The following is a 14,359-nucleotide window of genomic DNA, read 5'->3' on the forward strand; positions in this document are numbered from 1 at the left end:
CGCTTATTCCTTTACTTTCAGATCCTGTTTTTAGCTCTTGCCAGAGGCACGGACTGCTAGAAGCTATTGGAAATGAAGACACCAGGAACCCTCGATTCTATATAGCTCTGTCATTACCTCGCAATTTTTCATACAGGAAACTCATTACTTTGCCCAAGGTTCCCCCTAAACAATGACGGAAAGAAAAACCCTTCAAAAGGAAACACAAAAGGCTCCTCTCGTACATTTATAGACACTACCCGGCAACACCAGCGGATCTTTAAAGGAGCACAATCAGTGCGATGATTTCCTGATGGATCCGCAGGGACCACAGAGGCACAACATACCTGTGAGGAAACGATTCTGCAGGAAAGAAAGGTTTTAAACAGCAAATCCCAGCAGGCAGAAGCGATGCCCTGTGCCAGACACACACTTGGGCAGGAGAGGGTTTTTGTTCAAGTGCCTCGTTGACAGAGCAAAGATTGTTCTAACGTTTCCACGTCGATTACAAATACAAACCCACCCGTATCCTGCAGCAGAAAACATGCACAGTCAGAACTCAAAGAATTCAAGAATAACAGGGTGACCACTAACGGGAGCAATCGCTGCCCTTCGCCAGCAAGATCTGCCATTGCAGCCGCGCTGGAAAACCTTTGTCACAGGGACAGATTTGTACACCCGGTTTGATGTGGTTACTGACCTCAAATAACCACATTACAGCTCTGTGTTGCAGCCCTGATGCACAAAATCCTTTCCTTCCCCCAAACAAAGAACATTTCAGCTCAGATCACTAAATAACAGGGAAAGGAAAACCAACGGTAAGATACTCGGATTTCGGTTTATAAGCCCGGTTCCTTTTTTAAAGGCGAGAACACAAAAGGGCTGCAAACGCAGAGAAAATCCTCCCTCGGCTTAAATCACAGTGTCACTGCAGAAATACTCGGTAGTTTAGCAGACAGAAGTCAGCGTCAGCCAAAGATACCACAGCTCCTCTAATTCGGCTCCTGGTGAGCGAGCAGGTGTCTCCAAACAGGCGTTTTCAGGCACAACAACCGTTCCATCCCAGCTGCCAAGAAAACACTCGTCCTTCCTCGCTGTCAGGCCGGGGCTTATTAATAGAAGGTACAAAGGGATCCCACGCTGCTGCCCAGCGTCACCTCCTGCAGGAAAAGACGAGCCCCACCGGCAACTGCACCGCACCCCCTTAATAGGGAAAGAACACTTATTTCTGACATTTGATAGCAGTGGAAGTGAGTCCCAGCTACTCCAAAAACCCCAGACTTCCAAGGGATGATACCTCCCAAAACTCTGCAGTTCACACAAACAGCCCACGTCTTCTCCTCTAACTCATCCTTTAAGCAAACACTCCATTTGTTCTTTAAAAACCAAAACACTCTCCTCCTTGCGCCCCCAATAAATCAGTTTTCCAATGTCCTGCCTCAGGGGTGAAGCTTTGGGAGCCACCGAGCAGCTTGAACTCCCACACACCAATATACTGAACTGGACGTGATGAGCACGCTGGAACAGTCCTTAGGGCCTCAAGGGCAGTTTGTGCGTCCTTCATAATACACATACAAAACAAACCCCCATACTAGCTTAGGAAGGTGTTTTAAATACAATAAATAACTCTGCTTTATGCCAAGCCATTATAACAGTAATTTGTTGCTTAATGTCAAAGGAACTACCTGAACAACACAATATTAGACATCACTGAGCATTAATACAGTAAAAAGCGAATTGTCCGTCTTACTTTTGAGCTATAGATTTCTACTGACAGTGGATACCTTGCTGTCACTGGTTACATAGAAACAAGCAGCAGGAGGAAGTTTGGGATGAATTGTTTTGTTCTCTGTCATGGTATCTGTTGTCACTAACAGCCCCCCAGCGTTTGTCCTGTCCCTACAGGCACCTTTTAGAGCACAAAGCGGGCAAAAGTCAGCGGTAATCACCACCTACAGCCACGTACCTACAGCAAAGCTGCCACCTGAATTACAGGAAACAGAATCAACAGTGAGGTATCCACTGCGCAAAGAAAAATAACGTAACATGAACTAGAGTCCACGTATTGCATGTCAAAAAGGAATTAATGCTTCCCTTTAGAGCATTAAGGACACATCTTTAAACACGAGCAGTAACAGTTCCCAAAACAAAAATAATTTACAGAAGTATTTTATACAGTAGCATTTTGAAATTCACTTGGTCACGATTTTTTTCTTAACCCAATGCTAATTACCCTCCAGAGTATGAGAAATAAATAGAGCTATCTAATCTTTATAACCAGTAACACCGATAAGTGTAAACCAATTACAATAAAGGAGTTTTGCTTTGGTGCACAGAAGGAAAGCTCCCACTCCTGGGCAAGATAAGAGGTGAGAACCAGCTCGCGTGGGGTCATGATTCGAACCGGCACGGGACAAGAACTGTTAGTATTTTTAACAAGGCGACTTGCTCTGCTGCAAAACAGCCGGTTCCGAGTTAACACAAAACTTTGTGTTTTTGGAGGTATTCAGGTATGGAAATGAAAGAACGTCCTCCCCAGAAGCTGAGAAACAGCAGAGAAGCACGATGAAAACAAAGAAAAACTGAAGTATATACTTTGAGGTTAGAACTTCCTTATCGACATGAATAGCTCAAGCTGCTGGCTCAAGCTGCCGCCTCCCGGGTTGGTGGTGCTGGAAGGAGCGATGTGGAAGGACCGGTTAAACACACCGCGAACACGTGTGGATCACATCACAAACCATTTCAGGGCAATAACACCAATAATCCCATTGCAGCGCCCATGGAGTGACGGGAAAACCTGTGCATAGGTTACTGACACCAAATGTGGTGGAGAATGGCCGGGCGGACGGTCAATCCCCGGTAAATACCAAGACTAAGGCACCTTGAGGTTGTCCAGCATCTCCCCGTGAGACGGCTCTGCCCCAGCTAATGCTACAAACTGCCTAGACAAACAGATTTGTCTTCTGGAAAGCTCACGTCAAGTAATTTTTCAAGGCTTAGATATTCACAGAATGTCAGGGGTCGGAAGGGCCCTGGAAAGCTCATCCATTGCAATCCCCCCATTCTTAAATGTGGTTGCTGTGCATGGTTTTAATGCGCTTTTCTCAATTTGACTGCTAGTTAACATCCCTGCTTTAAACTTTTGAGGGTTCTGGCTCTCAAAGAAAAATTTAAGGGGCTTTAGAAGAATCTGAGGGGAGAGCAAAGACCTTGTGTTCATAGTGTTCCCCAGGTAAATGACCAATATTACTCCATATTCCACATGAACGAGTAACCCAGCTGAGGTTACACAGGAAGGTGTCCAGGCGGGTTGCAATGTCTGCACAGAAGGAGACTCCACAACCCCCTGGGCAGCCTGGGCCAGGCTCTGCCACCCTCACCATGAAGAAGTTTCTTCTCATATTCCAGTGGAACCTCCTGTGTTCCAGTTTGCACCCATTGCCCCTTGTCCTGTCCCTGGTTGTCACCAGAAGAGCCTGGCTCCATCCTCCTGACACTCCCCCTTTATATATTGATAACCATTCATAAGATCACCCCTCAGCCTCCTCCCCAGGCTCCACAGCCCCAGCTCCCTCAGCTTTTCCTCACAACAGCCACTGAAAGAAACTTATAAAACCATCCAAGAGGGAAAAGAACGCAAAGAAACGGGGAAGAGAAACAGGGCAATATCTTGAGAACTTGCATAAGTACAAACACCACACGGGGGGTCAGCAGCGGTTCCCCGGGGGCCCCAGCAGCGGCGGAGCCGCTGCTGGGGCCCCCGGGGAACCGCTGCTGACAAAGGGCCCGTTAAACCCCCGCCCGCCCGCCCCCCAGGGCCTCCCCGTCCTTCCCGCCCCGCCGGGCCGCACCTTCTTGTAGTGCTTCCCCAGCCAGACGCGGACCGAGTCGAGCTGCGACACGGTGTCCGGGCTCTCCCAAAACTTCCCGCTGGGGCCTCCGTCCTTCCGCCGAGCCACGGAGAGCGCCGCTAAGCCGGGCCCGCCGCTCACCGCCACGGCGGCCCCAGGCCCCGTCCCGCCGGCCGCCGCCACCGCCGCCGCCATTGTTCCCCTCAGCGAGCGGCGCATGCGCGGGCGGACCTGGCTGCACGCTTGCTGCGCATGCGCTGAGCGGCCCGCCGCGCTCCCGCCGCGCTCCCGCCGCGCTCCCGCCGCGCTCCCGCCGCGCTCCCGCCGCGCTCCCGCCGCGCTCCCGCCGCGCTCCCGCCGCGCTCCCGCCGCGCTCCCGCCGCGCTCCCGCCGCGCTCCCGCCGCGCCGGTGCGGCGCGACGATCGGGAGTCGCTCTATGCGCACACATACGCAGGCGCGTCGCAAGAAGAGCCGGAGACCACGAGTGCCTTGCAAAGAGCGAGTTTTATTTGTCGTGTAAACCCGGCACGGAACAGCCCGCGTCTCTGTAGCGGTTTTTGCTGTATATTGGGTGGGTGCGACAGGAATTGGGTTTTGCATTGTTGCACTTTGCCGTTCCGTATCAAAATACATTCTTAAATGTGGTTGTTATGCATCGTTTTAACGCGCTTTTCTCAATTTGACTGCTAGTTAACATCCCTGCTTTAAACCTTTGAGGGTTCTGACTCTCAAAAATTTAAGGGGCCTTAGAAGAATCTGAGGGAAGAGCAAAGACCTTGTGTTCATAGTGTTCCCCAGGTAAATGACCAATATTACTCCATATTCCACATGAACAAGTATCAATACTGTTTGTTGTACTCTTAGAAGCCTCCTGGCACGGTGAGGAGGTTACAACCAGCAAGTGAATATTGCGATATAGGGAATAATGAAAACCCGACAGCCATGTGAGTTTTATTTCAGTTCCCTCTCTCCTGGGGGATCTCTGAGGTCGCACCTGAGCTCCTGGGCAGAGGTGACAGCAGCTGGTCAGTTCAGCCCCCTGGAAGATCACCTGCATTTCACGGCTTCAGGCCGGCGCAGCCTCCCACTCCTCCTCACAACAAAGTAGGAATCTCAGACATAGCGATAAGGCACCTCGAGTTTTTCACAGGCCTGTTATCTAACACAGGTTCTACTCATCAAGCACACAAGGTCAGTAACACAATTAGTGTGATGTATGTGCTTTTTCTACAGACAGATTCATATCAGTTCAGCGTATTTACACTAAACTAACCTCCTTGCCAAATCTTCCGCTATATTCCCATACACTGGAGCACAAATATGATGGGAGCTGCAGGGGGGGTCTCTTAGACCCCCTCCCAGCCCATTGACCCTCTGCTTTCTTGGGGGACCTAAAGCAAAGGAGCATTTGGAGCACAGTCAGGTACAACGAGAAACCCAAATATAAATAGCATCACTGTATAGTGAAAAATGTTTTATCTTCTCTATACAGTGAGATCATATTGCCCAATTAGTACTTTAATTAACTAGCCCTTACTCTTGTATCATCTCTTCAAAGAGCACCTTGGGCAATCACTATCTATTTCGCTCATCCTGAGCACAAACAGAACAATTCAGCATTAAGAGAGAGTAAAACTTCGTGAACAGACATAAGACAAAACCAAAACCCACACCTGCTACTAGAGACAAAACTACTCCAGCTGAAGCTACCTGGAGGCCCTCCGACATTTTTCTGGTGTGATTGCACCATTTGGGCCTTTTTCCACAAGTAGGGGTTACTAACAATACAGCCTGTTAATCACCTTCCCCACTCTACCGCTCAACAACTTGTGAAATCATCACCCAACGCCAGCTCTGGTAGAGAGGCAGGGTCTCAAAAATGTGTCACTCTCCAAATCCAATGGAAGCAGAGCCAGACCTACTGCTGCCTCCCTGAAGGAACGGCAGAGAATTCAGCTGTGACCCGGGCACCTCAGGACACAGAGCTGATGGCTCTTTGTCCAGGTGAAAAGGGGGAACAGCAAGTGAACAGACAAGCTCTGTAGCAATATGGTCTGCCAAATTTATAAAGTAAGCCAGAGGCAAAATGTTTGGAAAAGGTATAAACTACTACAGTTAACACAAAGCTCTCAACACAAGAGCCTGAGCTTAATATTAAGCTGATTTTTAAAACAACTGTGACATGCTGTGTTACTATCCTGCTGATTAGGCCGTATTTTAATCAATGTTTTGCTTCTATTGTGTAATAGACTAATTATATGAGCAAAATTATTTTTTCATTTAAAAGGAACTTCTTACATCAAGATCTCTGTACAATTCCAAATTAAGAACAGATAAAGCCACCTTTGTCTGTGTCTGCTAGCAGGATCAGTACCTGCTTCCTCACTTCTGGGAAGTAGCTGCTGCCCAGGGGGCTCGTTCAAGATCGTCACATTTGGTGTGAGGACTTAAATACACCCCATCAGAAGCATCCTCCCACTGGGAAGGTTTGTCTCAATACCTAGAGCATAAACTTGCCTGCAGGCCAAGCCTACTGTTCTAAAACCCCAGGTAAGCAATACCCAGCCCGAACCGCCTTGGCGCCAGCACACTCATTTCATATCACTACCTCATTTTCAACTTTTCATTAGGTACTGAATTTGGAACCTGTTTGTCAGCCTGACTTGTCAGCAGACAGATGCAGGCTGGTGTACGCACTGTATAAACCGCTGCCAGGGCGTTCAATTGTGCACAATGCGAGGGTTTGTCCTGCCTGCAGCCAGCAGCGTGACCCACGCTGACCTGCCCCAGCAGCTGCTGTGCCACCGCAGCCCTCGGCTCTGCTGGCCTCCCACCCACTGCCCATGAGCTGCAACCATGAACCCACCAGCACTTCATAGAGTGACCCTGCTTGCTGCGCTGGCAGAACTTAGTGACTGGTAAAGACTGACTCTAAAACTCCTACCGAGCCGTTTGCACATTCTCAGGATGGCTACAGACATTTGAGACAAATGGACAGAATTGTTTTCCTACCCAGTGCCCACTTGATGGAGAGGGTGCAGTTCCTCGAGCTCTACCAGCCGCCAGCCACAAGGGGCAACACAAGCGGGAGATCACTCCATGGAAAAACATCTTTGGTACTAACATTGAAATCCGGGCAATGCTATTTTTTTTTTAATCCATTAAGAATGATTTCCTTTTGTCATTTCGTTACAGGAACAGCTCTCATTGTGCCCAGGTGATGCCATTTCCTCCTGTCCCCCGAGGAGAGAGGCTCAATATTGCCTGCTCTGGAGATACCTTGGTATGACAATCTCTTTGTACTGAGGCTTCTCCACTCGAGTGGCAGCTGCCATTGACACTGGGATCAAAATGTTGTCGATGTTGTAGCAACATTCCACTTTTCTTCTTTTTGAGCACTGCTGAAACACAGAATGAAGAGAAAACCCCATGCAGGAAATAAACATTGGCACAAAAACATATTTGAATACACGCTAGAATGCAACTTCTCCATAACAGCAGGTTCTTTCCCCTCTCACTGGCGTTCAGAGCTGGTTTGGGCATATCATACAACCTCTACGCTTTGGTTTACTCCTAGATGAAGCAGGATAATACTTACCAACCTGGGTGGGTGGGATTTCACTTATAACTTTGTATATATTTAGGTCACCTGTGTAGCAAAAAATAATTCAAACATGCAAAGGCTATGATGATGATTCAAAAAGTAAAACCTATCATTTCATTAGGCTAAAGGAGCTGTACTTGTTTCACCTTGTAAAATAAGGGCTGAGAAGGAAAAAGTAAAATAAGTAAAACCATAGAAGAACATCACATTCCTGAGGCTGAGGGTGCTGCTGTTGACACAGCACATGAGAACGTGACAGAGTGTTTCCAAACCGAGGAGCAAGGGCTCTGCAAAAACACCTTAGGAAGGGTGGGGTGAAAAGACCCCCAAATGGTTTTGAGATGCATTTTGATCTGTTTGTAAAGAGGCCCAGATGCTGTGTTCCCTGCAGAGCTGAGATTAGACCTGCAACCCAGAGCAGAAGCGTCCCCTTGACTTATAAGCTAAAAAGCCTCCAAGATGCTACAGTGCTTTTGTTCATTTCTCAGACAAACATCCTTTTGTTTCCAGGTAGAGAAGCCAACCCCCCAGTGAAGTTCTCAGTGGCCACAAGGTTAGCTATGGCTTGTTACTGATGTCATGTTACTTAAAAACTGTAATAGGCACAGGACTGCTCCAAAGTACCCTTAAAACTCTGATCAGGAAGCCAAGACTGTACCTGCACAAGCAGCTTACAAGAGCAGCAGCAAACTCCGAGCTGGAATGTTAAATCTTCAGAGAGGGAGAACAGCACTTACAAAGAAAGCACTAACAGCATGGGAGCCATCAAACTGGAAAGGGAGCTGCTAATGCAATGAAACGGGTAGAACAGGGACTGGAGGATCTGTGTCGGAGCTCACTACCCCCTCCTACACAAGTCCAGTGAAGATCCACAAGTTTCATGTCAATCTCCATGAGACAGACCTGAAGCACAAGGCAGTCAAACCTAGAAAAAGCTACTCGAGAGCCTCAGCTCTGGGAAAGGTCCATTTCTGTCGATCCGACCTAACAATTACCTCTCAGCAGAAAGAGGAGAGCAGGCCTGAGCCCTTGTCCTTCAAGGTCTCCTTCGCTCAACACACTTGGAGAACCAGCAGTTAGAGAAACAGCTGTTGCAGGATGTATTTGTTTTAATCTCCTGCTACTTTAAGAAAAACAAGGCAGTGTTACAGATCATCTCTTGGCTGATGTTCCTGCTTCACCTGAGGAAATTCATAGCAATTAAATCTCTACTATTAATTTGTAGCCAAATAAAGCTGTAACATTATGTGTATATAGCTATTTGCTTACAAAAAAAAAAAAAGGAATCAATAGAGTATTGTCAGTCCTGAATGTGAAGGCAGGCAGCCCGGCTGGGGAGGCAGCACAGCAGGCACACGGCCAGCCAAGCGCTGCCCGAGGCAAAACCAAGTGAGTAGCTGTTGCTCTTTAACATCCACACCCAAAGGGCATTTCCCAGCAGCCCCTAATTTCCCTGGCGCCTGCAGCTCCACTCGATCAGAATCGTTTGCCGCAGCTTTTGTTTGGCCGCAGCGGGGCCGAGCTGCCAGCGCAGGGGATCTGGCTGGCAGGAGGGGATGGAGGAGGCTCTGGGGGCTGCGAGAGCCATATTTCTGTGCCTGAGGGCTGCAGACAGGAGAGCTGTGACTGATGGTCCTTTGGGATGCCCGGTCCCTTCAAACAATGAGCCTGTTCAGAAAACGGGAACGGAAAAGCAAGGTGAAGCCAGACTGACTTCAGAACGGTTGGTGATATTGCTACCCCTGTAAGGTCACCCAACCTGCTCTGGGGAACACAGAACAAACATCGGCCTTGGAGAACAAACGTTTAACACAAGCCTCGAGTGCTCAGCAGCACTGAAGGTGCTGGCCCCAAAATGTTACTTTTGGTGGGTGTTTCCAACATAAAGCAGAAGGTGAAATGGGAGTTACAACCATCAAGAACAAGACTCTCAGTCCACAATCCAGGCACTCAGAAGAAGCTCCTTCACTGCGGAGCGGGGCAGGCTGGTCCTGTTTCGAGCGATGGCTCCGATGACAAACCACACTGCTTTTATGACAGATGAACTCTTCTCCCTGAAGCCCCATATAACCTCAGCTTGATATGCTTTTTCTGTATCTGTTAACTTTTTATTCTTTTTCCCATTTGTGACTGGATTATTCCCTCCTGAATATTACAAATAGAGCAATCTTCTAAACATATTGTGCAAAATTGCTCCGCTATTCAAATCCTTCCTTGAGATCTAGCTCTGTGAGGCTCAGAGTTAAAGCATTGAAAATCATCCTGCGTTACTGCATCATCCATTAGAACACACTCTTCACAGCAGGTGTCTACATACCCCCATACATAATGGTTTTTATGTAGTCTTGTGGCTAAATACTTGAAAAAAAGGAAAGAGGTAGAGAAAGATAAATCAGTGAAAAGTCAAACAGCTGCTGACCAGTTCAGACAGAATCCATACTGGTGTGTTACTCAAGCATCCTCTAGTAGGTTCCTCACATGTTTTCAACACCAACCACCTGCGTGTTCAACCCTCGTTACATCCTGAGCCCAATGCTGGAAGGACGATCTCTCTCCAGAACACTTCTCAGAAAGACAACCCCGGCCCCCTTTAAAGCTAAGTAACCTCAGCTCTGATTAAACATCCTTAAATCAAGTTGTAGCTCAGATCGTCAGGGCCAAACACACAAATGATCAGCATGGAAGCAGGGGTTTTGTTTGGTGGTGGTTGTTTTTTTAAATACTATCTGTTTTGTTCATGATAGTTTGCATCAGCAACCACAGCACATAAAAAGCATTCCAGATGCAGCAACCATGTCCCATAGAATGTCAAGAATATCACGAGCTTGCAGGCTGCACATTATGTTACTTTCAACAAACGCTTTGGCATAAAATGTCTTTTAAAGGAAAGCCAAATGGAACGCCAATACCAGCTCATTTAAAAACTAGGGTGTGTTTTAGCTGGGTTTCCCTCTTCCTGTCTTGAAATTGGTTTGAGTCTTCTGTCACTTATCTTGAACTACTGTAGACCATTTAAAAAAAATATCATCAACTCTGATGGGGTGATGAAAAAAAAAATGAGGCTTTCCAGGGCAGTAAGAGCAGCACACAACTGGAACAGCAGAAAAACACACACACTAGAATCTTGCCAGGCAAATACTGGTCTGCTCCGATTTCAAATAAAGGCTCATAAAAGCTGCTTTTTGGGTTGTTTGTTCCCTTGAAATAAATACAAAGAATGGCAAGATTTTAAAAATTGTTAATAACTTGGCTTTGTGTCCCTCCAAGGGGTCAGCATTTCTGTAGTTTGCAAGATGCTGGACTTGGTGACTTCGACATTCCTGTAGAACAGAGTTCAGATTCCCTTCCACTGGAAGCAAGTGAGCTATGTTCTCCACTCTACCTTGCTGGTTGCCCTCAGGTACTAGTTAAAAGCCCACATTTAATTACTTAACTTCATCTCAAACTGTTTTGCTTGACTTACAAGAGGCAAGCAGAAGTGCAGGGTGCAGCTTTGGGAACGCGCCGTCACCTGGGTCTTGTTTCTTGCCACAACAGGATGTCTTCAGAGACTCGTGCCCGAGTAGTCTGTGCAATCTGTCCTCTCTCCATAAGCTTTCAAAGTACAAGTGGAGAGGGTTGCCTGAAAGTAGGAAAACAAAGTTATTTTGGTAAGCACAAAACTTCCTGTTTTCATACACACAGCGCTGCACACGCATCATCTGCAATTCACATCTGTCAGTACTTTGGTGAGACAAAGTGGCCCAGCTAATTAAAGCAGGCGCGGTGACCTGCAGGCTCTCTCGCCCCACGCACGCTGTGACAGCGAGGACAGGAGAATGTCTCCAGAAGAGCAGCCTCTGCAGCTACCACCTCCCCAGCCAGCTTCCTCACACGCCAACCTGATCACAACCAGCTACGTGGTACTTGGCGCTTGTTTCTATCAGTATTTGAGGAGAAGAGAGATGAGCAGATACTTTTTTAAATTATAAAAAGATTTTGGAGAGATGCTCTCATAGTTGCAGCGTAGGAGAAGTATTTTCCTCACTGTCCCTTAACATGCTCACTAACTCCTCGGTGCACATTCATGTTCTCCCATGGTCAAAGGCACCAGCAGCACTGCAGCCACTCAAACGTTACAATTGCAGAGAGCACAGGTCATAAAGCAACCCAGAGCACATCCAGAGTGCCCCAGGTTTTAAATAACCAGCGCTTAGACTCCAGCAGTGATTTAACACTCAAAATTGGTGCAAGCGGTCCACCAAGCGCCCACCGTGCAGCCTGCCAAAATCAGCCTTGGATTTGGAGGCTTTCCAGTGTCCCTCCAGGGCGGGTGTATCAGGAACGTCCAGTGGCTGTTCTGCAAGCCTCCAGAATGAACGTGTTCCTTGCAAAAGACACAGAGCTGGTCCTAAAGAAGAGATCTGAGCTTACGTTAAACTAGAGATGGCGACTGCCTCTGATGCAGGCCAAACCACAACGTGGTTTCCTGGGCTTGAAAACCTCCACAGGCTGCACTCTTGGACTGAAGATTTCTCTGATTACTATGCAGAACATCACTGGACATTTTTAATTATCCTCTAGAGACATGTTTTGAATGCTGCTAGTGTATTTTTAACCTCCCTGGACATAAGGAGGAAGGGCTGCAGCACAGTATGGGATCCTCTTTCACATTATAACATGGGATGTACTCATCACAAGACAAAGAACACCGGCTGGAAGCTGGAGACCGGGAGGGCCAGGGAATGGGGTCTGGTGTGTGCAGAGGCCTTGCAGCTGTGCAGGGTGCAAGAGCTGGGCCGCTCACAGCTGCGTTTCATGGGGGGGACTTTCAGCCGCTGGCAGAAGAAAGGAGAGAAAGTGTTTAAAAAGGGAAACGGGCTTCAGATTTAAGTAAAACTGGAGTTCAGCCCAGTATCCCCAGTCTGCTTTCTACAGGTACATTAGCTTCCAGTCACTAAAAAAGCAACGCTGGACAAGTTTGGGGAAAGTTAAAAGCATCTCTGCCATAATCGTTTCCCAGTACAACTGGGAAAACAAAAACTCCAAACCATAACCAAGCAGCAGATCTGCAAGGTGAAAAATGAAGTCAGGAGCCAAGGTCAATGTTAAAAGAGTGTGCAAGAGTGCTACTGCAGGCTGGTTCTCCTGACCACGCATGAACTACCTTATCCAAATCATTTGGTGCATCAGGGACACATTTTGTGCGATTCTCTACTAGTATCGCCAAGCCAACAGAGCTGCTCCTCTGTGAGTGCAGCGAAGCTATAATACATCATTTTCTTTTTAGAACTTCAAACACCTCTGTGCCTTCTCCCATCCTGTTCTTCCTCATCTTCTTCAGAGGCTTTTTGTAGCTCCAATGCTTCCAAAAAACTTGAGCAATCCACCACCAGCAGCATCCATCGTTCTGACCAATATTGTCTTATTTCCCACTTTTCCCCACTTATTCGTTTGGAGCGTAAGCTCCTGATGTCTTTGTTGCACCATTTACGGCCACACTGTCGCTCAGACGCACCTGATGCCCCTTCCCCAACAATATATCAGGTTCCATAGTATCAGTTGAGCCAGAAGAGGGAGCATTAATAACACTTTTACCTGCAGCTTAAGCACATTAAATCATACTGGCTTTGCGCTCTGCTGAAACAAAAGATCAGACCAGGAAAAGCAACACAACTTTTATTCATTTTGTCTTAAATCTACAGCTTCTTAAATACCTGTTATTTGTAAATCAGTATTTGAGGAAAAGGCTACAAACAAGCAAATAAGATATGAGCAGTGCAGCAAACTACTGCTAGTCAACTGCTGTATGTTAACACATGTTTTTTCTCAGAATTAACATATTAAGCATATTTTAATTCTCAGTAACTCCCAGCAAGGAGTCCAAGAAATATTTAGTTCACCAAGCTCGGTAGCTCAGCCTCCAAATAACCACAGCCCAGCTCTGCTCAGTCACACAAAGATGATGTATTTCTGGGGTTTTCTTTCGGGGTGGGTGGTGGTTTTCTGCTGTAGTTTGGGGTTGGAGGTTTGTTTTCCCTGGACAATTCCAAGGGAATCATCTCCAAAAGGTCAGGGGCAGAAGGCTGCTGCCCACGCTGAAGTCTGAGGTGCACTCTGGTCATTGTTACTCAAAAAAAACCAACCCAAAAAGTTGCCTGGTTTTTAAGAATGGAAATTTAGAATCCATTTCTAAACCACAGTTAAGTAGAGAACTCATGACTTTTTTGGACATACTTGGGAATTTCTTCTAAAATTCTACATGAATTTTAGAAAAGTGCTCAGAAAATGCCGTACTAAAACCAGAGTCCAACATTACAACAGTTTTTCCTAAAAATAAAGAAACCCCCACATTTTAAATAAGAATGCAGGATAGTTTAGTAATCACATGGCAGAACTTTCACACTTACCTTCCTGTTGCAGTGAGACACAGAAGCAGCTCGGCCACGCTCGTGCTTTTTGTATTTGCCAACCCGGTGGATTCTTGCAGCGACGCACGTACCGTCCTATACGGCAGCAAGGTTGGTAAAGGAGTCTTGTTTGTGAAATCTCTCTTCAACATCCACACTGAGCAGAGAAGTGCTGCTGGAGGAGCCAGTATGCAAACTGCAACCAAGCGAAAAACAGCTCTGAGAATATGAACAGTATGTTGTAGTTCTGTATTTATTATTGTGGCTGTGAAGCCCAAAGTCTCCTTCATATTTACACCTGCAGATAGTGCTTACCAGTTCTGTTCTCACCATGTTTTTAGCCTTTGCTACCATCTCTCTCAAGGGATACGTAGATTTCTGAGTATTTTGTTCCCAACAGAAATGGGCACTGAAGGATCTAACACCTACCTTTCTGTCAGTTAAGGGCAGAAAGTCTCAAAGCCAACACAGATGTGGCAGCCACTAATAACAAGTGGTGTTTGTCCAACAAAGAGCTTCAGTCAGCAGCTCAATT

General features: G+C 47.0%; 1 protein-coding gene and 1 long non-coding RNA gene across 2 annotated transcripts in view; both read right to left on the reverse strand.

Annotated features, from left to right (window-relative positions):
• The window catches only part of SMARCC1 (SWI/SNF related BAF chromatin remodeling complex subunit C1), a 77,793-nt gene extending 73,729 nt beyond the window's left edge, over window positions 1–4,064 (reverse strand). Inside the window, exon 1 of the mRNA XM_082046364.1 lies at window positions 3,831–4,064. Coding sequence (XP_081902490.1) covers window positions 3,831–4,049 — 219 coding nt within the window. The 5' untranslated portion in view covers window positions 4,050–4,064. The remainder of the gene's footprint in view (window positions 1–3,830) is intronic.
• Window positions 4,065–7,066: 3,002 nt separating this feature from the next.
• LOC309436016 lies at window positions 7,067–13,998 on the reverse strand. The gene is made up of 3 exons (XR_014183266.1): window positions 13,825–13,998; window positions 10,899–11,057; window positions 7,067–7,232 (listed from the first exon to the last, which is right to left on the reverse strand). It is a non-coding gene; the product is annotated as an uncharacterized lncRNA (long non-coding RNA).
• Between the last annotated feature and the right edge of the window lie 361 nt (window positions 13,999–14,359).

The sequence above is a fragment of the Streptopelia decaocto genome (assembly GCF_964273445.1).
Source record: "Streptopelia decaocto genome assembly, chromosome: 2".
NCBI lineage: Eukaryota > Metazoa > Chordata > Aves > Columbiformes > Columbidae > Streptopelia > Streptopelia decaocto.